At 47.2% G+C, this 25,247-nt stretch overlaps 10 protein-coding genes across 10 annotated transcripts; 7 read left to right on the top strand and 3 right to left on the bottom strand.

Moving 5' to 3' along the window:
* Nucleotides 1-249: 249 nt before the first annotated feature.
* FTJAE_6446 (molybdopterin biosynthesis moeA) lies at nt 250-1,596 on the top strand (the record flags this gene model as incomplete). Its single annotated transcript, XM_037353059.1, has 1 exon — nt 250-1,596. The coding sequence occupies one exon, from the start codon at nt 250-252 to the stop codon at nt 1,594-1,596; it is 1,347 nt and encodes a 448-aa protein (XP_037206454.1).
* An 11-nt stretch (nt 1,597-1,607) lies between these two features.
* FTJAE_6445 (bifunctional molybdenum cofactor biosynthesis) lies at nt 1,608-2,222 on the bottom strand (the record flags this gene model as incomplete). Its single annotated transcript, XM_037353058.1, has 1 exon — nt 1,608-2,222. One exon carries the CDS (start codon nt 2,220-2,222, stop codon nt 1,608-1,610), a length of 615 nt encoding a protein of 204 aa, XP_037206453.1.
* Nucleotides 2,223-4,000: 1,778 nt separating this feature from the next.
* On the top strand, nt 4,001-5,582 carry FTJAE_6444 (general substrate transporter; the record flags this gene model as incomplete). Its single annotated transcript, XM_037353057.1, has 6 exons — nt 4,001-4,543; nt 4,600-4,881; nt 4,933-4,999; nt 5,070-5,293; nt 5,360-5,426; nt 5,506-5,582. The coding sequence occupies 6 exons, from the start codon at nt 4,001-4,003 to the stop codon at nt 5,580-5,582; spliced, it is 1,260 nt and encodes a 419-aa protein (XP_037206452.1).
* A 124-nt stretch (nt 5,583-5,706) lies between these two features.
* Nucleotides 5,707-10,087, bottom strand: FTJAE_6443 (beta transducin; the record flags this gene model as incomplete). The annotated part of the gene is made up of 4 exons (XM_037353056.1): nt 5,707-5,716; nt 5,943-6,343; nt 6,476-7,651; nt 8,357-10,087. 4 exons carry the CDS (start codon nt 10,085-10,087, stop codon nt 5,707-5,709), a joined length of 3,318 nt encoding a protein of 1,105 aa, XP_037206451.1.
* A 1,783-nt stretch (nt 10,088-11,870) lies between these two features.
* On the top strand, nt 11,871-12,200 carry FTJAE_6442 (uncharacterized protein; the record flags this gene model as incomplete). Its single annotated transcript, XM_037353055.1, has 1 exon — nt 11,871-12,200. The coding sequence occupies one exon, from the start codon at nt 11,871-11,873 to the stop codon at nt 12,198-12,200; it is 330 nt and encodes a 109-aa protein (XP_037206450.1).
* A 1,397-nt stretch (nt 12,201-13,597) lies between these two features.
* Nucleotides 13,598-15,068, top strand: FTJAE_6441 (L-lactate dehydrogenase (cytochrome); the record flags this gene model as incomplete). The annotated part of the gene is made up of 2 exons (XM_037353054.1): nt 13,598-14,873; nt 14,926-15,068. 2 exons carry the CDS (start codon nt 13,598-13,600, stop codon nt 15,066-15,068), a joined length of 1,419 nt encoding a protein of 472 aa, XP_037206449.1.
* A 214-nt stretch (nt 15,069-15,282) lies between these two features.
* Nucleotides 15,283-16,372, bottom strand: FTJAE_6440 (TENA THI-4 family; the record flags this gene model as incomplete). The annotated part of the gene is made up of 6 exons (XM_037353053.1): nt 15,283-15,416; nt 15,466-15,531; nt 15,581-15,632; nt 15,679-15,987; nt 16,037-16,166; nt 16,227-16,372. The coding sequence occupies 6 exons, from the start codon at nt 16,370-16,372 to the stop codon at nt 15,283-15,285; spliced, it is 837 nt and encodes a 278-aa protein (XP_037206448.1).
* A 2,001-nt stretch (nt 16,373-18,373) lies between these two features.
* FTJAE_6439 (mitochondrial peroxiredoxin PRX1) lies at nt 18,374-19,148 on the top strand (the record flags this gene model as incomplete). Its single annotated transcript, XM_037353051.1, has 3 exons — nt 18,374-18,533; nt 18,585-18,766; nt 18,819-19,148. 3 exons carry the CDS (start codon nt 18,374-18,376, stop codon nt 19,146-19,148), a joined length of 672 nt encoding a protein of 223 aa, XP_037206447.1.
* A 504-nt stretch (nt 19,149-19,652) lies between these two features.
* FTJAE_6438 (5-methylcytosine G T mismatch-specific DNA glycosylase) lies at nt 19,653-20,507 on the top strand (the record flags this gene model as incomplete). The annotated part of the gene is made up of 1 exon (XM_037353050.1): nt 19,653-20,507. The coding sequence occupies one exon, from the start codon at nt 19,653-19,655 to the stop codon at nt 20,505-20,507; it is 855 nt and encodes a 284-aa protein (XP_037206446.1).
* A 2,189-nt stretch (nt 20,508-22,696) lies between these two features.
* On the top strand, nt 22,697-23,164 carry FTJAE_6437 (pathogenicity protein; the record flags this gene model as incomplete). Its single annotated transcript, XM_037353049.1, has 4 exons — nt 22,697-22,797; nt 22,852-22,987; nt 23,040-23,054; nt 23,105-23,164. The coding sequence occupies 4 exons, from the start codon at nt 22,697-22,699 to the stop codon at nt 23,162-23,164; spliced, it is 312 nt and encodes a 103-aa protein (XP_037206445.1).
* Between the last annotated feature and the right edge of the window lie 2,083 nt (nt 23,165-25,247).

The following is a 25,247-nucleotide window of genomic DNA, read 5'->3' as shown; positions in this document are numbered from 1 at the left end:
TCGTCAACATGGCATCGACCTTTGTCATGTTAACAGGATGATGCTAGCCTGACGTTATTAGTGACGCAAATGACTGTTTGCGTGATAAATAGCAATTCCACCGACGAGTTACGCTAGCGTATTTAGTTCGAATATTCTGATCCGCATTGATACAATGCATCTCCGGCGCCCAGAAACCATGGAGATTCAGCACTACCAATCGAACCTGTCGGGGAGAAGCCCATCACTTCGACAACATCGACACTGACAATGGCCATAACATATGACTCCGCGCTCTCAAAGCTACAACAGGCTGCCATTAAGATCAAAGAAGGTCAAGATGAGTCGGACAGAATTGAGTTGGTCTCGCTGGACGAGGCAGTCGGTCGCGTTTCGGCATGCCATCACTTCAGCCCCATCTCGACACCAGAGTTCGACACATCTGCAATGGACGGCTACGCGATCTGCTCAGAGAGTACAAGGCTAGCTTCAGCAGAGCACCCGGTTTTCTTTTGCGTTATGGGGACAATCGCTGCCGGAGATGACTCTCTGACTCTGCCTTTGTGTCATAAGCGCGATGGAACCGAGCCTTGCTTCGAGATCATGACTGGGGGCCGATTTCCAGACGGCGGTGAACTTGGAGAGGTGTTCGATGCGTGTGTCAAAGTGGAAGACACTGTCAGGATTGCGGGAAAAGAGGCAGAGCTTAGGGCCTGCGTCGCCATCAGGAAGCCGATACCGAGGTACGCCAACCGTCGTTTCGCGGGTGAAGATATCCGGAAGGGAGACCTGGTGATGAAGGAAGGAGTCACTATCCAGACATCAAACATCATGCCCCTCGCTTCTGTCGGCATTGAGATGGTCAAAGTGAGGAAGAAGCCGCGGGTATATATATGGTCAACCGGCAATGAATTGACATCCCAAAATTTTCATATCAAAGACGTCAATGGAGTATACCTGACAGCGGCGTCGAAAGAGGCCGGAGCCGATGCAACCTTTGGCGGCTCAATTGCAGATATGGTAGAAGCCCTCGTTCGGACTATAAAAGACCGATTGGAATCATCGGCGGTGGATATCATGGTCACTAGTGGAGGTGTATCCGTTGGAAAGTTCGATCACGTCCGTCAGGCACTGGAAAGACTTGGTACAACCATCATCTTCCACGGCGTAGCTGTCCGTCCAGGCCATCCGGTTCTCTTCGCACTCCTTCCTTCTGCCTGGGGCGAGGTCGCGTTCTTTGGATTGCCAGGAAATCCTGGTGCTGCCGCAGCCTGTTTCAAATTCTTGACTATCCCGTATATGCGCTATCTCTTGGGCCTACAACCAGAGAAGCCTGTACTTGCACGCTTGGCGGACCTCCAACTAGATAGTTCATCACAAAAGAGCATTATGGATGCGCCGAACAGAGGACTCAGCTGCGACAGGTTTAGACCTGGAGTTCTGCAAATGAAAGATGGCGAGGGACTTACCGTTCACGAAGCTGCCGGGGTTTTTGGTCCAGCTAAGATAGCGCCTTTCGTGCAAGCAAATTGTTGGATTCACATCAAGGCAAACGAAATCATACAACCGGGAAAGAAGGTATATTGCTATCCCATAAGTAACGCTCTGGCATCATGAAATACATCACTTTACAGCACCTCCAACGGCTCTTCCATGAAATTGTCTATCGGCTCATTTCTCAGTGTTTTTAGCGCATCTTCCCATTCCGACTTGACATTTACGTTTCGTAGTAATGCCTCCGAGTCTTCAGGAAGATACGTGTAGCCGCCAAGTTCCCGAACAGTCTTGCTAGGACCGAGCTTTCCTGCTTTGCAGTTCTCCTTGAGATGGCTGATCGCCTCTGGACCCCAGATTCCCAGCAGAGGTTCACAGAAGCCTTCTTGGTTCTGAAAGCATGTAACGGGAGGTCTATAGCGTGATTGCAAATCTTGAAGTGCATCTGCCGTGATGGAAGGGTAGTCGCAGGCCACCACTAACCAAGTCGCCTCGGGGTCTGACTCGTAGGCAGCAATTAGGCCTGTTGCCGGGCCATTAGACTCATGTCCTTGGCTCGATTCCAGATCCAGAATAATCTCGATACTATTTTCTCCTGGGGTCGCTTCGTACGAAACCTTGCTAGCGTTCCGTAGAAGCTCATCCATTTCAGTTTTTTGAGCCAGAGACATGTAGACAGTCTCTGTCTCAGGGCATGCTTTGCGTAAAATCTCGATTTGGTGTTGATATAAAGGACGGCTATCAGGCATCGGAAGAAGATGTTTGGGCGACCCCATTCGAGTAGACTTCCCACCGGCTAAGATGAGTGGCTTCATAGCTGTAGATTTCATATTCAGTCTTAAAATTGAAGGAATACTCCAATTCAGTCAGGGCCGGGAATGTAGATATACGCAAATGATAACCGAGGGCCGATCTTTGAATGACAGACCCACCAAATGAAACTCGCATGACGTGATAATGAGAAGAAAAGTCATCAAAAGCCCACGAAATCAGATCATACAATGACTTTATATTAAGCAGGTTTTCTATTATTATCTAAGGGCAATCAGCTCTTGGAAGCAGTTTCTGTAGAACGGATTAATAACAACTTGAGAAGCTATTACTATAACTCCTTATAAGTAGATACAAGGGTAGATTAAAGAACTCCCAGATTCTGAGCATATTTTCTTCTAGAAAGGAGGAAACGCAGTCTATTAACTGAATGCAGCTCTCTGTCGCGTAGGTACTAATATTAATAGGTCGCCCGTGCGACATGCCTATTAAATAATAGTACTTGAAAGATAATTTAGCCACTAAACTTGGCTGTTTCACTTGTCTCTACTGGAAAGGCAGGCATGTTGCTTCTTAGCTTATTAATACTGGAAGTACGAAAACGCGTCAGGCAGGCACCGCAGAGGTTCCAGGCAAGTTGTCATAAAGGTAATTTAAATGAATGCAATATGGACCCGTCATTGGAGAATAATGTCAATATTTACCTACCATGTTTGAAATGCAATAAATATTTTCTTACCAGCAATTGCGTATAAAGAAAAAGGCAGCTTCAAGCCACAAATTGGTTATTGGCAATGCCAGTAGTCAGCAGATACCTTGGTTGCCTCCCTGTTTACTTTCTGAGCGGCCTGCAGGCATAGCCACGCCACAAAACTAGGCCTCCTACATATATCACACTGGCTTGCAGGAATGGTGATGGACTTAATAACATTGTCTCACTGCAGCCTCCGTGGTATTTCCATTGGCCATTATTTGGGCTTCTCCAATCAACGGCATCGCTTATGATGGGGGCCATCCTACACCAAAGTCTCCTTCTACCAAGAGTTTCGGGCGTGGCCCAGCGATGACGACCCCAGTCGATAATCCAGCTTGCAATCGATTTAGCGGAGCAAAAGCACCGATTGGGTAGGCATATATAACTAAAAGTTATAATCACCTATCCATCGCCCATGACGCCGCTTCCAATGTATGTGATGCCTGTCTTGCCGTTGCGGCTGAAGGCTAGAACATTCACCGCTAGATCGGCCACACTAGCGCCTATACTAGCTTGCTATTTCAGCCAGCCATAAATTGATTGATCTGAAACAATCAACGTTCTCGCCCCTCGGTGAGACAGATCAGCCAGCCATAACCTATCTATCATTTCCCCTTCAAGGCCATGTAGCTAGTTTTTAGCATGTTGGGCCGTGATGAACGCAACACCGCGTCAGGTATCTCTGCAGGAGGCGTTGTCTAGATCCTCGCACATAACGTCTTGTGCAGTATTCAGCAGCTCGGACTCTGATAGCCGAGCAAGACGCGGTCGATGTCTGCTGGAAATCAGAACACCCGGGTTAAACCTCCCGCGTTCACACCATGATGGACGACGCATACAGGCATGAACATTAACAGCCTTGATGAAGTGTATAAAGTCATACAGCTCCGCCATCCAAAAGTCCTACTGCTTCTCACCAGGCGCAACTGATCACTTCATCCTTCCACATCAAGTTTACGAATAGCGAATACCTTGTCAGCGATAGCTCGATCATAGCACAAAATGAGCACAGAAACTCCTCCGCCGCCCTATGAGTCCATCGTGCAAGGCCTGATTTCGAAAACAGACGGCAAACAATTGACTGCTGACCAGCTCAACACCTATGCAGCATCACTGACCCCCGCTGAAAAGGCGACCATTGCAAATGGGCCCCTTCCGGATCCAAAGAACCTTACTCCTGAAGATGTCGCCAAATTTCACGAGAAGGTCCAGAAGGACTTGACTGATCCTGCAACCCTTGAGCTCTTCAAGACTGCAGCGCGGGACGCCGTCACAGCATACAAAGAACTTGATCAGAAGTTTGCGTCAATCTACACTCAACTTGCCAAGATCGATAGCGACAACAACTTGACCAGTACTGACCAGTTCCTTCCGAGATTCGCAGATATACAGAACTCGTGGCGTCAAGTGCTCAAGGACAGTCGCACCTTGGCTGCAGATGTTTCAGTATATGCAAAGAGCTTTGATACTACCATTATCCCGGTCGTTGCCGACCCGACCCTAGATGTCAAATCAAAGCTAGCCATCATGGATGCTGCCAAGCAGGTTAGCGTATATACCTAACTAAGTGTCAAGAGCGGAGAACTGACAGGGTGCATCAGAACACAGAAGGATATCATGGCCGGGCGGATGACATCAAGACCCGTCTAGAGAAAGTTGTTGACGATTTTCTGAAATTCACCGGCGAATTTGGCAAGTGGGGCCAAAAGACTGAGGGGGATATCAACAAACAGATCGAGACCGCCAAAGAAGAGCAGCAAAGGCTCTTGGATCACCTGAAGAGTCTCAACGGTCGATTTATCGGCTTTGGTATTGGTGCTGGCCTTGGCATGCTCTCGATCGTTGGCGGTTTCTTTGCCGGACCTGCGGCACCTATTTTCTGGGTAAGAATCTGTCCTCAACTATAACTTGATTGCGCTGACACCTAATATCAGGTTGCTGGCGCCTTGTTGACAATTGGTTTTGGGATTGGCTTGATTGCCACCGGGATCGACTATTCTAGTAAGTATCAGTCAGACGGGGCCTATTTGGTAGTGTTGTTTGGGTCGTGTTAACCGTCGATGCATCACAGACACCAATGACGCTTTGACTGCAAAGAAGAACGAGATTGACAGCCTGAATGCAAAAGTCAGCTCTATCCAATCAGCCCGTACGACTCTTCAGACTACCCTCAACGATGACGTCGCATACATTAAAGACCACATGAGCGCAATTACAGGTGTTTGGGGTGCTTTGCTGGATGACACTGAGCAAATTAGGAAATGGATTGAGTCGGGAGAGTCAATTGAGAATATCGTGAGTTTTATTAATGGCATACCTACACGCGTATGCGATTATGAGACTTAAGCTAACCTACTACAGGATACACTCCCTCCTGCTATAAAAATCAACCTCGTTGGCAATCAATTGTCTTCCGCTGTCGCTCTGTGTAAGTCTCTATCCTACATTAGTAGAGAGATCTATTTATTATTCGAGATATTTGAGTACTTGGCTAATCAGTTTGATAGATACCAAGATTGGCGAATACCTTTCGGAATACTCCAGTGGCATGATTGCCGCTAAGATTCCCGAACCGAAGAAATAAATTAGGATAAAGCCGGAATATATCCTTTATTATCTAGTATTCTGCTTGACTAAATACTTTATATATAAAAGGTTTCCTTTAGAATAGCTAAATAAGGAACGGGATTAAATATCTAACTAAATGACTAGCCAGATCTCTGCGGGTGATTAGCATATAATAAGTAGTTCAAACATCATGATCCACATCGAGACAATACATCTCTGGCGCGCAGAACGCATGAATAGCTAATGAAGAACAAACACCCTGGACCCGGATCTCGGAAGACCTCGTTTCCAGGGAACATATTCATCAATGTAGTATTGCCCTACAAGTAAACAATGCTGAACCGGAAAAGATTGTTTAGCTTTCTCCCAAACTAACATCCATTCATCATAGTCATCATCATCCACGGCTCTAAACCGTGCCCTCATTGGTCCTTGGGGACAATCCGAAATGTTCGCTTGCTCAAAGGCGCTAGTAATAGAGTTACTGAGGTGGTCAACATCATTCACTTGTTTGGGTCGGAGTACTGCGTGCTTGTAGCAGTTAACAAGCATAGTCACAATGTCACCTTCCTGGGATTCCTTTGCGACGAGGGCACATTGGCGGCTTGAGATGATGGACAATCGCTTGCCGGATAACGGACTTGTCTCGGGATCCTGGAGGTGATGAGTGAGAGCATTGGTGATACGTTGGACATCGCGTCGTTCAGCCATAGGATACTCTTGATGATTGGCCGCATCAACCCAGGTCTTGAAGAACTTTCTGAATAGCCTCTGCCTCTGTTCTTCATATTTGATCCCTGTTCTCTTGCATGAGTCTAAGATTGCTGCTTCATCTTTGGTTAGGGATCTGTGATGGAAAACGGGTTAGTCCACAAACATCAACTATTCCCCGGATAGAGCTGTGTTTACCTTATGTCTTGAAGCAACTCGAGGGTCATAGCCTTGGACTCGTCTTTGAGCTCCAATCTCATCATCACAGCTTGAAAATGTATGACTTGTCGCCTTTATCCTGGTCACCTCAAATTCGCTGATGGCTAGGACTGGTGGTTCGGATAGCAACATGTGATGAGTGCCTCCAAAGGAAAGATATAAGCTATCATCACCAATACCGAATCTATTGCCCACTTTGTGTATAGTCTCCCATGGAACTTGTGGCCTAGACCAACGAGGACACCAAGACGGGATTCCGGGAGCGTTAATGGGAGAAGGGTTCATGGCATGCAAGAGGAGACTCTCAATGCCTGTATCATCCAAGAAATACCGAGCAGCATCAACCGACACGCGTGCAAGGTCTCTATCGTAGTCGACCTTGATAAACCTATCGCACCTATCTCGATCCGAAACAACACCCAAGTGACCAAATACTATATCTCGAGGATCGGTGACTCCAACTCCTCTCCGACAGGAAAGAAGCGTAGATAATGGTGCCTTGAAACCATCGTATCGTCTGCTGTTCATGTTTTCCAACGCAGTGGCGTCTCGAGGCTGGCTCTGTTGAGTGATACTATCAGAGAGTGTGTCAAGTAGCATAGCCGCGACGACACTCTTGGTGTCGACAGCCTCGCAGAAATGATGCCACCGGATTCGCAGGTCATCGCACTGAACCCAGACATCCGTGGAGAGCACGAGCTCCTGGAAAACCCAGACTCTGCGGAACCATGGCTTCAATACTAGGTTGCGTCGCATTTCGTCGATCTCATCGGCTGTCAATGAAAGCTGCCCAAGACCTGAAGTATTACCATGAATCGTGGCCTGACTTTGAGCCCTCAGATCCATGAACAATTTCTTCAATCCTGGGGGCGACTTGCCGAGATGAATTACAGTATGATGCGCAGTAGAATAAATCCTACCCATTAGCGCAACCTGCACTCCCTTTTCGGAATTATTTGATTGATCGATGCACAATGCATCAGCCCATATCCGACAAACTCGGCTCTTGTCGCGCAAGTCTCGGAGAGCAGCGTCCAGGCTGGCAGTGATTTCCTTGGCGCTATCACCTAGGTGTATCACGCCCCTCTGGCTTGCATCGCCCCAGACGTAGGATAGAGCGGTGTATGGTTCGATCAGTTCATAGTCGCAATCTGACTGTAGCGTGATGTAATGAGCTCTTGAGATCTGCGCTGTGGTTGGGACTAGGCTCTAGATGAAGGAGGCGGAAAGAATCTAGATGGTCAAGAGGTCTGTACTGAAACACATTGGAAGACATCGTAGAAAGATTACAGGCGTAGTCGAGCAGCCCCGCCAGGGTGATAAGTAAGGTCGAATCGCACTGTTGCGGAGTCGTAAAAGCTGCAGATGCTGATGCTGTCAGCTTCTTTCAGCCTAACGAGTCGGTGCCTAATCAGCGAGCCATGTCCGAGTCTCATCTTGACTCGATGTATAATTGAACGTCAGCCGTCAAGACACGGATCCATTATTCTGCCAAACTATCAATTACCCCTTGAAGCCTTTTATTCAGGTATAAATCTGTCCATAGTCAAGCATTGTCATTTGTCTCATTTGGACGGACTCATTAACTAACGTAGACAGGAGATCCGTTTGGACAAGGTATTGCTTCGGATAAATAACTTTCCTAAATATGTCGACCTCACATCATGATATATGGCATGGCCCAATCTTGATTTCGAGTTCCCCATACTTATCTAGCAGACGACCCCGAGTTCCCATCCACACATCGCACCTAGGCAACGCCCTGTCAAGAGGTGAAAGTACCCTTAGGAGCCCAGCCAGACATGAACGATGTAGGTAACCCCTTTCGCCACCATAACGCTTCAACAAATTTTCGCGCACAAATTTCCCTCTTTCTCGGTGATCCATCTGCTTGAGCTGCCTCACTATCGTCGAATTGTCCTCATCCAATTCACGTCGTATCTCAACTGCCGCAGGCTGGTCAAAAAATTTCCCTCTTTCGTTTATAACGTAAGCTCGTCCTTCGCCAAGTATAACTGCCCAGAATTCTTGACTGTTCAAGCTTGCATTTCCATAGTATACTCTATCGGAACGATCATGTGTTGACCATTGTAGTCCGGTCACAAGAACAAGTGAAACGACGTGCTGAGGGTTTATTTGTAGCTCAAAATCAGTGACCCAAGTAAGTGTCCCGTCTTCGTGGAAGGCAGAACTTGGATGACATTCAAATGAAGGTATAAATTCCCGAGTGCTCCGGCCATTGACCGATTTGAGAACCTTCAATACGTCTTCATGCCAATGGATCTTGAATACAGGCTTTTGGAAATGACCCATTAAGAAGGTTTCCTTGATAGAAATAGATTTTCTGATGGAGATAGCTTTTTGCTCCAAGCTTTCCAGCGCCTCTTCATTCTTCCAATCAAGATAGGCAGAGGAGTAATCATTATCGAGGTCAACATCGTAAACTGAGGTTCTTCTCGGCCGCAACGTAATTAGTTCAGAGGGCTTGAATCGAAAGTAAGTATTACTCCGGCCAGACCTCATCAAACGGATTCCCAGAGAATTGATTTTATCATCAGGGTCCCTTACACCCAGATCGAGTATACAATGCACACCTTGCTCAATGCCTGGTGGGTGATCTTGCTGTCTGAGGATTCGGCCGTCCATATTAACATTTTTGCTGGTGACTTCCATACCAGATTCGAAACCCTTAAGCCTTATTTTAATGTTCAGCCAGGAAGCGAACTCGGCCGGGGAATTGGCAAAGCATCCTCGAAGGACACCTATACCATACGAAGAGGAGTCTTGTTTCCAAGCGAAAAGGCTGAGATCATCATAGTTCTTTACAATTTCTTCCTGGAGCCGAAAGAAAGACTTTGAACCTTCTCCGTAGAGCAGAGGCATATTGACATCGAAAATCCCTAGAAGACAATAGGCAATATCTTCAACCCGGGTCGTTTCCCTGCGCGCTGCCCAGGACATTCTTTGTGCAACCGGGATGGTAGCGATATGTCTCTTGTGTTCCAGTACTGAAATCGGGATGCCTGTTAACCTTTCCAGGATCTTGATGAATCGCGGGTCTGATCCTGGAGCCCTTGATCCGATGAGATTCCAGTTTTGGTCCAGAAATACAACTTGACTAGGTGCAATCAGCTCTTGAAGAGTCCAGCCTCTCGTAAACCATCGACAGGCCTTCATTTCATCCTGGAGTCTAGAAAAAGCTGCATCGGCCCATTGCCTGCCTTCATCCGAGTCGGGCATGATAGTGTCAACCGGCGTGCAAGGGAACACCAGGTCGGAGAGGTAAACGTAGCATACTGAAGACTGCTGATACCACGCAAACATGGAGTTGATAGCCTCGCTAAGCTCAGCGCTGCTTCTTTTATCAATGCAGCACGTATCAATCCAGGTGTGAGAGATGTTGGCTTGCCTGGATGCCTCGCAGGTCATTTGTATCTTTTTCCAGCCGGCCTTGCTTCGTGCGTGAGGGAGGCTGTCCATGTCTTGAAAAAGGACTTCGTCTCCTTCCCATGTGTGAGATAGAATGGAGTAGGTCCATGGCGGATTAATGAAGTTCTCTAGTTCGTAGGTTCTGGTATTGATGAGCCACATGGTTCTCAGGTTGTTAAGAACTAGAAGGATATTGCCTCAATATGATATGCACAACGAGCGGGGTGGAAATTGCACAACTGTTACAAAAACAAGATTGAGGCGCGATTTACTAGAGAAATAAAAGTAGAAGCTCTTTATTATTACAGAAGCAGATTCGGGCGGGGGTTTTAGTACTATTCTTACTCTTTCAGCTGCCATACCCTGGTAGACCTTTTAGCCGCCCTCCACAGAGATCTTGACCAATAAGTATCTACCAAGAAGCGCTGACCCCCCACTTTAACTAGAATGCCTCATTTAACCAAGTATCCCAGCCTGTTCCGCCTGATCACGGCGAGTCACGGGGATGTTCCCAATGTTGGCGTGAAACATCGAATCGGAGGTCAGCCTTGACTGCACTAAGGTAGCCAAAGTCGCACTATCAGTACATTTACAATGCACATTTACAGACGTAAGCGAAACGAGCCGTGGGCTTTTCAATCGTCTCAGGCAGCTAAGCCTCTTGGGCTAACTGCGAGGCCGAATGAAGAATTTTCACTCATCACGCCCACCAAGCCAGAACTGCTTCACCTTTAAGCTACTCTACTCGTATTAATCTTTATGTCGTTTATCTGCACTCAATTCCTAGAACACCGGCAATTTCGTTCACATAATCCTCTGCACCTGCCATAGACTAAGCGCAATTCCATCCATCGCCGTCAGGCTCACGAAGTTTAACAGTTTGGACAGACAAGAGCAAAACCGAAATTTTGAGAAGTGCTAGGGACGCATGGGCATGAGTCCGCTGAGTACACCTGTTTGCATAGACAGGCCATACGATCTGGCTGCCCAGTAAAATCGTCCCGTGATACTGTACGTTAGGTTCAACATTCTCCCCCTTGTTGCAGCATTAGGAGGTGTCTGACGAATGCTCTCCGTCTTGTAGCAATATTGCCTTAGGTTCCCATGGATATGATCACGATTTTGAATCCCAGCTGTTGAGTTGCAACTGTAATTGTAATTGTAATTCTATTGCTATGCTGCTTATCTAAGCGCATCTCGCATCACGATATGCTTGCTGACCTATCACAGTACTAGCTGTTGAGTTGCTTCCCCAACTTTCCCTAAAACCTTTTAGCGGATATCTACGAATCAAGCACCTGGGGACGAGGGATGGTTATTCTCCCGAATTCCACCGACGAGAATGTCAGTACAGTAGCTCCAGGACCATTTTTAACTGGATGAAGTATTGGGGCTGACGGATATGTCGATCGTTATTCTAGCCGTGGCTTTTCTTGCTGATTATCCACGAGTCTAAGTAGCAAGCCGCAGGCAGAATGGGCACAAGGACGAGATCGCTCCGGCACAAGTTAACTTCCTTCCCATTCTCTGCTGATGTTCATCCATAGAACGGCCAGTAGCAGGAAGCCAACAAAGGATTTCTATTGTCGTGGCGATCAGCTTCCAGGAATGCGTATCAGAGGAGACGGGCGAGTTCTGGTCCATCGGGCGACGACAAGATCGTCTCGCCAAGTTCGAACAATGGGTGTTCCTTTAACTTGCTGCTACCTCTCATGGTGGCCAACCATCTGGAAGAATGCGCCGCGCGAACACGCCCAGCGGCATGCTTCTATGTATTCGAGCGCCAATGCGGTCACTGACCTTGGCACGACACGCATCATCCATCAAGACTGGCCAATTTCATTGCTCTCGCGAAGATCTGCGAGGGTTTATTGCAGCTTATGCGAAGTACAGCTAAATCTTGCGGAGAATGTTCCCGAATAGCAAGATGGCCCGCATCGACAAAATGCAAACCCTTACGGGGAGAAGTCGAAAAGAAAGACAGCCCATGGACGAGTCAGAGTTGAAGGAGAGTGCTGAGCTGCTCCAGATCCTCGCCGAGCTTGAGAATAGACTACAGGATTCTCAGCAGAACCTCAAACATCATTGGGATTTCCGAGGTCATCCTTCGTCACCTGGAAAACCTCTGTCGAGCGATGGGGGCAAAAGCAAATCCTCAAATGTGGGCGACCACCCTAAATCTCAAACGGAAGAAGCAGACGGGTCACCATCTCGCCCACCAGCAAATAGATTATCTGGTGCTGGCATAGTGTCAGTAGTATTTAGGGATGTATGAGTCGGAGAGAGAAGACAATTAGGGCGAGAAGAATTGAGGCTTGGGGAGAGCGAGGAACACTACCTGGCATGAAAAGTGCGTCATAGAACTTTCTAGTGGCTGCTTTGCTCCATCGCTGCAACTTATAAAGCTGCTACAGGCCGAGCGTCTCTATGTAAAATGATAATTTCCTGGGCCGTTTTGTAGACTTGTTCCTCCACTGAATGAGACCAGGAAGTGCGATATGTTATAGGTTTGTTTCATCGCAAATAATAAGGATAGAGGCGCTATATATATTAAATGTATATATAGAGTAGATTATATGGCCTCTTATCTTTGTTATCACTATTGTGATCTCGCAAGTTTGAACGTTTAACACCATATAGAGAACAGTTTCCACGAGCTAACTTTCCCAGGGTCCGTTGCAAGTACACAAATGCATAATCCAATTTCCGTTGATACGAGCCCTGACTCACGATCCTGGTGACGGAAATGAAAATCCGGCCTCGAGCTCCGTATTTCTAAGTTCTGTCGTTTGATGTTTTCTCCCCCGCGAGGGTAAATGATCAGGTTAAACTTTAGTGACTGGGTCCATCCTGATCCATCTTCAGGAAAGGCGGTAAGCTCAACAGTATTTATATAGCTCAGGGTCGCCAATCGTAGGAACAAGTCTCAACGCAAAAGAAATCATCCCTTATAGTTCACCAGTCCTTGACACTTGAACTCAGTCACCTCACCATGCGGCCATCCGGTATCTTCATCATGGCGACAGCCTTTATTTCCGTCTCTGCTCAGACTTGCACACCAGCATCTGCCATTTGCGTCAGTACACACAGCATTTTCATCTAAAGATTCACTAGCTTATAGGATATACAAGTCTCCTTATTCAATCTGTTCCAGTATGGGTCCTTCTGGTCAAGTGTGCGGTACACAGGCAACAGCTTCTGATTGTACATGGGTTAATCAGGGCTCTGATTCCGGAACTGTTACTGTAAGTCTGATATGTTTTAAGCGTCAGGCATAAGCTAACATCCTAGTAGTGCCAATGTTGCAAATAGGAGATACAACATATACATATTAGTTAGACTAATAACTACTTAATGCAAGCTGCCCATTAATACACCTTGAACACTAACTGACAGATATTATTAATCTCTGCCTTTTTTGTTCTATCATGATATAGAAAGAAAAGGTAGTGCAGAGTAAATCTCCTACCTAGTAGCTATCTTAAGTTTCAATGTGATTAGAGGGTGTAATGCGGCCAGCTGGCGAGCGTGTAATGGGAGGGCGCATACCGAGTGGACGTAAACCCTACAGAGCCAAACTTTCACCAAAGCACTATTTATCAAAATACGTAGAAGCGCTCTGTATAAATTTTGGCTTACTGCAAGGCCACGTCTACCGTTAAATCATCCACAATGGTTCTCCAAGACTTAACACGGGCAGAGGTCTCCCGCCATACACACAGCAACGATGCCTGGACAATTATCAATGGCGATGTCTGGGACGTTACCGGCTTCGCTGAGACGCACCCTGGAGGTGAAGGTGTCATTGAGGAGCACTACGGAAAAGATGCTTCCGAAGTCTACAACTCCGTCCACGGCCCAAAGCTGGCAATGAGCTCCTTTGGGGCCACCAAACTGATGGGAAGAGTCCCAGAACTGGTGTCAGCTCAGGATCAGGCGTCCTTGAGAAATCCCAAGCTCGTTAAAGATCTCCCGCCGCTTGAATCCATCATCAACCTAGAAGACTTGGAAGATGCTGCAAGATCTTGCCTGAACGAACGATCCTGGGTGTACATCTCCGGTGCTTCTAACGACTGCTACACAGCGTCTAAGAACGCTGAGATATATCAGTCCGTCTTTCTGCGACCTCGGGTCTGTAGACCTGTCAGTCAGGTCGACACGAGCACAACAATACTGGGTCACCGCTTTGACGTCCCCATATTCAACGCTCCAGCGTCATTGGCTATGCTGACGCACCCGTCCGCCGAGATTGGGCTGGCAAAAGGATTATCAGCGTCTGGAAGCACTATTTCAATGCCTACCCTTGCCTCTTATTCGCTAGGCGAGGTTGTCGATGCTCTACCCCAGAACCATCCCTTCTTTTTCCAACTGTACATTCCCCGAGATTCTTCAGCATTGACTAAGCTCTTGGGTGAGATTAGTCGTGCTTCGCCAAAGGCTGTCATCATCACTGTGGATCTGCCGGTCTTTAGTAAACGAGAGGCCAACGAGCGCTATGAGATGAGGATGGTGAAAGAAAAGGGCGAGCCGAAGGTCACGAAGCAGAACAAGCAATCTCGCGCAGCAAGCGCAGCAATCAGCCCAGACGTTACGTGGACTCAGATCCAAACCATCAAGAGAAAGTTGGGGATACCCATCTTTGTCAAGGGGATACAGTGTGCCGAAGACGCTATGAAAGCCTTCGAAAGCGGCTGCGAAGGAATCTACATATCGAATCACGGCGGGCGCGGCATCGATACATCGCAGCCAGCGCTTCTTACTCTGGCAGAGATCAACATCAAGTGTCCACAGCTCTTATCTCAGATGACTATTTTCATTGATGGGGGAATCCGCCGAGGCACAGATGTCTTCAAAGCTATCTGTCTCGGTGCTTGTGGAGTCTGTCTTGGCCGACCTTTCTTCTATGCTCTTATGTACGGTGAAGATGGTGTGCATCATCTGATGAACAGTGAGTAAGAAGAATGAAGTCGTGAATGGCTGAGCTAACAAATTTTCAACAGTCTTACGAGATGAGTTGGAAAATGTCATGCAGCTTTGTGGAATCCAGCGCTTAAGTGAGGCTCATCCGGGATTGTTGAATACCAAGGCTCTCGTGAACATGATTGATACTGGCGAGATGCTTAGGATGAGGAGCAAATTGTAACTAGTAACATTTAATGTATACATCAGCGGTCAGGTCTATCAACTCAGTAAAACACTCTCAGAATTGATATTTGCCCCAAGTAAGCTAACAGTACCATTGTATAAAATAATGGTCAGATAACACGAAGGTGCAACTACCGAACTACAAGCCTCATATGTAGCCAAAGAGAAGTACAATGTAAGACGGTCGCCATTCTCAAATAAAAAAAACCATTTCAGCCCTTGGTAGTTTTTCCCAGCGCACTCTCGAAAAAGGCAGTTTCATACTCCAGAGCCTTACGGAAGAGCCCATTGGCAACAGCAAATGTCTCAGTGTTGTTGTTTGCGACCAGCACTTCCTGTAACTCAACTACTCACAGTCAGTTGGATAATCACCAGGACGGGTAACTCGTACTCACCGGATAGCTTAGTTCCATAGCTCCATTCAAGGTTCGGAGTAAGCCACTCGTCGACGAATTTTGTCCCTATACAACATCAGCTCATGTCTTCCCGAATGACAGCTTCTGTGCGTACCTCTCACTGTGGTAGACGACTGATTTAGCTGATACGCAATCTCAGCCCATCCCTGAATGCATTAGTATAAGTTCACACCGTTGATAAAGACTACTCACATAGATACAGGGGAGTCTAGATATACTCCAAAGATACCAGCCGAGATTCGTATTACCTCCCAGCCAATCGACATATTCTCGTAGAACGGGCTCGAGCTTCGCGTTCTTGACGACGCTGCTACTCACGTTGAGATGATCAGGACTCGTAAGGTCATGACAAAAGCTGGCCGCGTATTCGAGGTCCCCAGTCATATCCAGAACTGTTTCATTAATAGCGGATGTCTGCTCAGCGGCAGATTCGTTCTTATCCAAGGACTTTAGCAGATACGCCTTGTGAGGGACGGTCAAGGTGAGATAGTAATAATCTTGCTGCAACAAATTCAGTAAAAGCAGTTCAATCTGAGTCGTAAATACGAACCACGAAATAGTACTGCAGTGACTCTAGAGTGCCTTGGGAGGTTTGTGCCGCTTGGGCAGCAGTGAATGCATTGTTGAGAAACTTGGTCACAAGATCACAGTTCTGTTCCCAGAGCTGGTCGACGAGAGTTCTGGTAGGCAAGTAAGTATTCTGAATAGCCAACTGAAGTAAATTAATGAGTACAACGGACCCATTCTGGACTGTAGGGTTATGGCGAGGACACTTGACAGGAGGAATGGTCGGCTCAGGGGTGGCTGGGGCATGTGGCAGTGCTGCAGCCGAAATCGCCAGAGCGGGGAGGAGGATCAGCATCCGAGACAAGCTGAGCGACATCATGATCAACGAGTCAATAGACACAGATAAAATAAATGAGTTTCTTCACGGGTAATAAAATAAAAATGAACCATAATGACACTGGAGAGTCGTTAAATATATAGGTAGATGATAGGGATTCCCTTCTTGGTTCGCGGAAATTACAGCTCCATTCGTGATATTACCATGTCTCAATAAACCTGCAGGTGTGTTACACAGCATTTCAGCTCCAGACTACCATGTGCTCAGCCGCAAAAGGCTTTTTTTTCCTTAATCCTAGACCCAACTATCCTGTCAATTATCAATTTTTATTATTCCTCTATTTTCTTGTTCTAGTATTCAATGTAGCCGATCTGCATACCGTAAGCTCACATGAAAGGGGTTGTGAATGATCATTGACGGCTCAAGACAAAAGTGATGTGAATGTGATTGTGACTGTGAATGAGCATTCAGTTCAATAATTCCGTATTTGGCAGGTCGATCTTCAAGTTAGTCAACACCAAGACCCTGCCGTCCTTGGCAGGGTCATGGCCCCCAACTTTTAACAAATAAATCGACATTCATCAGCTCATCGAGAACAGCTGAACTATTCTATTCGTTCACATGCAGAATCTATCCCAGCTAGGGGGTGAGGAAATACAGCGGACGGGCTTTGGTGGGAGATCAGCGATTTTTGGTGTAAGCCGTTCCGCTGTTTTTCCTCACCCCGAGGGCCCAGTCAGCACAACTAAGCTGGAAACCTTGCAAAGCTGACTCAGTCCGATCAGATGAGGTATCAAATCGGTCAGATGCTCGGAGTAATATCTACCTTGCGAGCACATGTGCTATTTCCAGTTGGGACTTGTGGCTGAGGGGAACTTAGCTTTGTCTTCGCGGAATAGTATCTTGTTGTTCATTTATCAAGTCACTTATCAAGGTACCATGAGTACTCTCTGCGGGATATAACGAGCGGGTGACATGAAAATGGTATTCTCGACCTTTAACGCTGGCCTAGTCATACCAAGCAGAGTTGGCAAATATAGCCCTCCCCGCCGACTACAGCAATCATCGACTAAGGCATAAGAACAATAAAGAACAGTAGATAAGAGCACAGAAGGATATCGAATATTTGCAACAGCAGCTAAAATATTACGGTAAATCGCTTAAGCAAATAATTACAGTTCCAATATCCGTAGTCCAATTCACGGATTCACGACGGTCAATCCTAGAAGCTGTTAGCATCAGGCGTCTAACGTATATCGCGTTGATGTTCACACCATGAGCTCATATCTTTAGAGCCCTTCCAACTTACCTGATAGGTTGTTGCCCAATTACTTTGTAATATCTCTTCTTCTCCTTGTTCTTGTCGTGTTGCTTTCGGCTCTCCCGTCCGAGCGCTTGCTACGAACATTGGAAAGCAGTTGGGGATAATTTTAGAAATAGGCCAATCGCTGTCAATTGGAGGTTTGTTGTGATCAAACATAACAAGCCTTATATAGTAACGTGGCGAGTCAGTCCTTCCTTCCGTTCACTATTGGCATCTTAAATAATCCTGAATAGATTGCTTTGGGAAGATACTACTGCGCCTGGCCTGTTTGGGATAACTGTAACTTGCCTTTGCAAAACGGTCTCTAAATGAGCCCTATGCATATAGATACGTCGAGAAGAGACTCACTCTAAAGGATATAGGTGCATCCGCTAGAAAGCGACTGCGATAGCACCAAGAATAAGGCTGGTAGGCTTCCTTGCCTCTAAGCTTGCTTCTTCGAGACCTTGGGCATTGCGAGGGATATGAAAGCTCTGAGAGGCGCTCATTCCTATAACACGAGTCAGTTGTCCAACGGGCGAAAGCCCAGAGACAGTATTCAGACCCATAGTTAACAGTGCAAGAAGCTTCCACTACGTTCCGACTGCTCCTCCGCTATGAGCAAATGTGACGTAATGCCCTATATAATCATTCTCCTATGATGTCCATCGAGATATTTTCTCAGTTAGGTCATCACCTTTCACTAGGTAATCGTCTAGATTTCTCAAAGTTCGGACAAAATGGCATCGATTTTCCCCCGAAGTATCTGGAACATCATCGCCCTCCCGACGAGGGCCAATTGGGCTCTCGCTACCATGAGGCCTCTAGCCCAGCCCATGGCACGCAAATTCCTTGCGACGATGACTCGAGAACAGCCTCGTTTTCGACTAGGATCAACCGGTACTGTAGACGCTCCGCAACCGTAATAATCATGCACTGACTACATGATAGCTCCCAACTTTAAGGCTGTTACTACTCATGGTGAGATTGACTTTCACAAGTTCATCGACAACAGCTGGACAATTCTGTTCTCTCACCCCGCGGACTTCACTCCAGTCTGCACCACTGACCTCGGTGCCTTTGGGAAGCTGAAGCAGGAATTTGACAAGAGGGGAGTCAAGATGATTGGCCTGGTAAGTGATTACAACTTACCTGTCGGGAAGATTACTAACGCCTATTGTTCAGAGCGCCAATGACCTCACCTCTCACGACAAGTGGGTAGACGACATCAACGAGGTCTCAAACACAAACCTCCAATTCCCCATTATCGCCGACGCAGACCGCAAAGTCGCCTTCCTCTACGACATGATCAGCCAAGAAGACCTCGACAACATAGCCGAGAAGGGTATTGCTTTCACCATTCGATCAGTCTTTGTCATCGATCCTTCCAAGAAGATTCGGCTTACGATGATGTATCCTGCTTCAACTGGTCGTAACTCCGCTGAGGTTCTGCGTGTGATTGATTGCCTTCAGACTGGCGATAAGAAGGGTGTTGTTACACCGATTGATCGGTAGGTTGGTTATGACGTTATCGTTCCACCTTCTGTTTCGACGGAGGATGCGAAGAAGAAGTTTGGTGATGTTAGGAAGTTTAACCCTTACTTGAGATTCACCAAGGCTTAGGAATTTACGTAGCTCGATAGTGTATTCATAATTAATGAACAGAGTCATAAAATTTATGAAAATAACGTCGTTGTTTTGAAAACACAAAATGCAGTGTCAACAATGATCGTGTAACATCTACCCCGACGCAAACAATTTCAATAACGGTTTCATCTCGTTACACATGATTCATGGCTGTAATGATCTACGTTGAACAAAGTCTCCTTGGCTTTGTCTCACCTGGTGGCCGGCCTCGTCTTCAGTGCGGGGATATGTCCCAGTAAATGTCCATTGCGTCATGGACCTAGATACGCGGACATAAAGTTCAATTCTTGTCTCTTAGATTAGATTGAATATTTCATGTGAGAATTGGCCTATTTGTACAAAGTTCTTGGCTATTTTTGCCATTACCTAGCTATGAAGGATCAGGCTGATGGCCTCATTTACCAGACTCAGCGGCGCGTTACACGCTCCATGGTCAAAAACGATGTGAGTGACACAAAAGCCATCAAAGTTGAGAAACGCAAAACAGTGCCACGAAAAGTACCCACAGGAGTCGTACTCTCGGCATCTCGAATCCCTCCGATCTCCAAGCACCGCTTCGGTCTCATCCAAGAAACTGTCGGAACAGACCTGTACCAACTCCTCGTCGCAGCCATTCTCTGGAACCGTACTCGAGGATCCCAAGCTCGCCCCATTTTCCAAAAGCTCATATCTCGGTACCCGACGCCAACTCACCTCGCAGATGCAAGTTTCTCCGATCTTGCAGATCTCATCCGTCCAATAGGACTGTACAACTCCCGTGCCGCTCGGTTCATCGCCTTCGCCAAGACATGGCTTGAGAAACCACCCCATAGATCAAGGCGGTACAGAAAGCTGCATTATCCCCTGCAGGGCGATGGTTTAGGCATTGGCAAGGATGAGGTCTTGGATGAGGATGATGTGAGACAGGGCTGGGAAGTGGCGCATTTGCCGTCCCTTGGTCCGTACGCGATTGATAGCTATCGGATCTTTCATCGAGACATATTGAGGGGTCTGGCTGATGATTGGAATGGTCTGAATGCAACGCGGGGGTTTGAGCCTGAGTGGAAAAGGGTTGTGCCACTTGATAAAGAGTTGAGGGCTTATTTGCGGTGGATGTGGCTGAAAGAGGGATGGATATGGGATCCCGAAACTGGCGACAAGATTAAAGCTTCTGATGCAAGGATGCAAAGAGAGCGGAACCGGTCGAGGAGTTTGTCTCCAGACGGGTTTAGAGCACGGAAGCAATGAGCCCTGCAAGTCTTGTCTTTCGATAGCCGAAAAGGACTGGGCCTTGAGGAGTGGTCAATCATGTCTCAGACACACTTCGGCTGTGATCCCTGAAGATGACATCTGAACCATGGGCCTCCTTGCATTAACTTTCTTCTGTCGCCTTACGCAGCTACTCAGCTGAGCGAAAGTCCCCGATCAGCATATTGTAGTGTCATAGATTTCAGATCATCCCTGCATAAGAGCTGATATCTTACGACTGCACTTCCGGATAGAGGTCCTTGCATAGCGGCAGCGTAAGTAAGACACGGCATACGCACTCCTCTTTTGGCCCGACGCCCCGAAAAGACAACGTATGTACTCGGTGTCACTCTTTCCACTGTGTGTAACGCGGGCTTCCATTCATGTCCCACAACTTGTACGGGGAGGTCGATTGGTTCCCAACCGCGTTCACTGTCAGAAGATGATATCAGTGCAGTTCGTCAGCTCGATGTCAATATTCAAGAAATCAGCACATCCCCTGTCATCATTAGGACTCGATACAAGAATGGAAGCCGATAGAATTTCAGCTAGCCTTTACATACATGTGTCCTGGAACCTGGTGAATAGGTGACTGTTAAAATTCAATACAATAATGGGCCGTCAATATCAATTATGTATGCAGTGGAGCGGGGCATGAGCAGTCCGGATTTCCCGACTTCAGATGATCCGATGCAGCCAGCTTCATCGAGAAACCCTTGCTTGAACTCTGGTAACACTGCATCACTGATTAGATACAAGCCCCGCGTTGTGCGACACTTCCAGTGAAAGATGTGGCATATGGATATCTTGCCCCGAACTTTAGAAACAGAGTCAATCTTCATCTATCGCTAGGATCCTCTAGTGAGGCTACAAAGCTATTAGGAAGGGATAAAGACGATTTGTCTGATTATAACCAAGTTCTCTTTTAAAGGTCAACACTCGTCGGTCCATGCTGTCTTCTCGGTGCGCAGATCCTCCCTGCATGGTCGTCGCACCCACGGATCGTAAAACAGTGGACAAGTATTACCCTGGGGCCGCTTGCAGCGAAGAAACCGTGGAGAATTTGGAAACACAACGGCAGTTGTATCTGGTCGATTTATCAAGCAAGTGTATAAAGCTCAGAGTTCCAACCAAGCTATTTATCCGATCTCAGACTTAAACATTATCGCTCATTGTCATCATTAGTCTTCACATCAAGGTCTCACAGGGATCTTTGCATCCCAGAATCCTGCCCAAGAAGAAAGCCAAGGCCGCTACTGACCCACATGAATGCTGGCCTGCTTGTTTCGAGGAGGAAGAGTACTGTCCCAATGGCTGGGTATGTTGCAACATGTCACTAATCTTCAGCTAATGCTAACTTTTGTTTCTAGCATTCTAAGAAAATTGTTTGTGATTTCTGTACATAATGGCGGTCCGGTTTACTAATGTGAGCGATTGCTGGACTTGCTGTGAGGACGCATGGGATGAGATGAAGTGAGATATGGTTATAGTCTAGCTAACCTTATCTTGGATTATGGCGTGGGTAGTTGGCGAACAGTGCTGCTCGAGATTTGCTATTGAGGAATCAGTAAAGCTCGTGGCGGACGGCTGTGCGCCCTACCTCTTTTCAGTCGATAAGAACATTTCAATTCAAGACAATTGTAACGCAATCAACCTGGAGCATACAATAGTGAACTGACTAGCCTCGCGGTAGCTTCCGCTCCATGAGACATATACGTAGCTGACACTTCTCAGTTCAGCAAAGCACCACGTATGCGTCCAGCTGTGAGAGTCTGGCCAGACCAAAGCGACCTGAGTCATCAGGAGGTTGTACACAAGTGAGACCGGATCGTCGATCGCTCGTATTCACGTCTAGCCACAGGGATCCTCCAGTGCTGCCTTTAGTAACCACCACTTTATCCTCCTTGCATAAATGATCGACGCACGAGGGGCATGTATAGGACGGAAACTGTAAGACATACGGAACATCGGTAGGTAAATCATGCAAGGCTCAGACATGGCTGGTCGTCTGTGAGGAGTAACTTGTAGTACGGCACATGCGAATAGAGTTGATGAGAGTGATGAAGATCGACATTCGGTGGAAAGAAAATCTATAAAGGTCGAGCTTCTGTCCGCTTTTGCTCTCATCTCATCAACTCAACAGCTTCACTTTACACTACGCTACATCACTACACACTCAAGTTCTTACCATGAAGTTCTCCATCGCCTCTACTCTCGTCCTTACCAACGGCATCGCTGCCATGCCTTGGTCTTCTCTCAACACCAAGCAGTCCAACGGCGAGGAGATCACGTACGCTCATCGCAGTCCATTTTGCATTGCCCAATACTGACCATATTTTTATAGCCTCCGCATCCAGGTCTCCCAGCCCTCTTCCAACAATGTCTTCGCCCCCAACCACAAGGGCGTCGTCAATGTCCACAACTACGAGGTCTGCCTCAAGGTCTGCTGGCCCGAGGAGCCAACGTGCCCTGCGGGCTGGGTAAGTCTTCCTTAGATCTATCTTCCAATCATTGTACTAACTATTTGACCAGAACTCCAAGAAATTTGTATACTCCCTGGTAGTAACTAACGTAAATGTTTTACTAACAGACTTTAGGGAGATGGAGACTACCCTTGCTGGACCTGCTGCAAAAAGACTGGTGATGATGATCTCTAAATATTAGACTTGCTAAGGATCTAGACTCTTGGGCTACGAATATACTGCTGGGATAAGGAGGATGCTGAGCCAGCATAGTATCAATGGACACTCGTTACAATCTATAAAGACTCTTACTTCAGGAATGTGATTTGTGCGTGCCTAACTGCCTGAGTTATACAAGGGCTTTTGTCCGATTCTCACTCATTCCCGTCGAGCAAGGTCAGTAGATTGCCGAGAACCACTTGCTAGTATTGCATAGTACAGGCTTGGGTTAAACAGCCTTACCAAGACCTGGGACGTGTTGAAGTTTGGCAAGTCTTGGCCTTATTCAAGCTTCCTGCATGAATATGCCTTTGAGAAGTGTTGCGGTAGGATGGATTCTGTGGGGAGCTGTTGATTGTGCGCCGTCTCTCTTCCATCGGGTACCTAGCAATGCATCACAAAAAGAACTTGACCTCGTACTCAGAATGATTGGTTCCAGTCGCCTTGACCATCATGTAGTGACCCTATGTCTACTGCCAATCCGAGTGATAGTCACAGCTTATGAGACATGTCCAATGATCTTGGAAAAATACACGCTCTACTGCGACTGTCCGATGACAACACTGAGAACCAGCAGCAACGGGCGTCAGGACGTTGTACACAAGCGGGGTTGGACCAGCGATCTCTCGTATTAACACCTTGGAGCCAGTACCAGGCTGCTACCCGCGTGTGCCGTCTTCCATGGGAGCACCACCTCTATCGCCATTGAACGATTGACCGACGGGCGTTACTAGGTCAGACATGTGCGACATACGGGCCATCGGCATTTGATTCGGGAAAGTTCCAGGCAGAGCTTCTTGGCTGCGAGGAAACCTGTTGAGCAAAATGCTGGCCAAGGACTCAAGATTTCTGAAGAGTAAAAGACTATAAAGGGCCAAGGTCATTCTATCAATTCCCCTTCTCTCACAATTTTCATCAAATTTCACTTCATATCCAACTCCAGCACTACACTTTAACCCAACATGAGGTTCCCCATCGCTACAACCGGCCTCCTCGCCAGTGGCATCGCCGCCATGCCCTGATCTTTCGCCAATTCTAAGCATTCCGAGAGCGAGGAGATCACGTACGTGCCCTGAAGCACTTCTCATACCGTTTTATCAGCCCCCTCTCATCCTAACTTCATACTAACCATAGCCGCTTAGCCTCCGCATGAAGGTCTCCCAGCCCTCTCCTAAGCACGCCTGGCCCCTCAAGGGCAAGAGCGTCGCCGACACCAACGGTGAGGTGGATATCTGTTGGGCTGCCTGCTGGGAAAAGGAGGTTGAATGCCTCGAAGGCTGGGTAAGCGATACTGAAATTCCCACTCCCTCGAATATTGCTGACCACTGAATCAGTATCCGATCGATTTTGTACGTTACCTTATGAAAACCGAGACCGGATTGATACTAACGGGCATTATCAGGGCAGAGGGGAGCAACACTGCTGGACTTGCTGTAAGCCTACTGCCTAGCTGACCTGTAGGCTGTGAGCATCAAATGAGCCGAGGACCTAGTGAATCAGGCTCCAAGCATGAGATGGAGATGAGGAGGGTATTGAGCTACTTACTATAGGACAAATGGACACTCGTTACAACCTATCATAACGAGCAACGCGTGCATGTGACGGTGCATGTTGAACTAGTAGTACAAACGCTTCTACCACTAGCGGTTATATGTAGTATGAAATCCATTCAAAAATGCTTTTACAAGAATATAGGGCTATCTGGTAAGTAACTAGTGCAGCTCGGCAAGTCTTGGCCTTATTCAAGCTTTCTGAAAATCTCCGAGTGTATGCAGCTTGGTCAACTTGGTATAGAGGCGACAACTGCCGTGATCGGCTTCAACACTGGCCCCACGTTGTCTCCATCTCATTGTCAGCACAGACAATGGATCATCGGTCTCGGCCAAATCTGATTTCTGGAGTTCTTCTAGCTCCCCCGAGGACCCCTACACTGGAACCCCACTCGATCGCATGATAATGCCAGATTTATCCAAGTCCGTAGCGAAATCGGGGCCTTGACCCACGTGAGTTCTTACATATTTCTGGTTACATCAACGACTTAATACAAAGGTTAATAACT

The sequence above is a fragment of the Fusarium tjaetaba genome (assembly GCF_013396195.1).
Source record: "Fusarium tjaetaba strain NRRL 66243 chromosome Unknown NRRL66243_c0000125, whole genome shotgun sequence".
In the NCBI taxonomy this organism is placed as follows: domain Eukaryota; kingdom Fungi; phylum Ascomycota; class Sordariomycetes; order Hypocreales; family Nectriaceae; genus Fusarium; species Fusarium tjaetaba.
The sequence above is the reverse complement of the archived record's forward strand: the minus strand, read 5'-3'. Positions and strand labels throughout refer to the sequence as shown.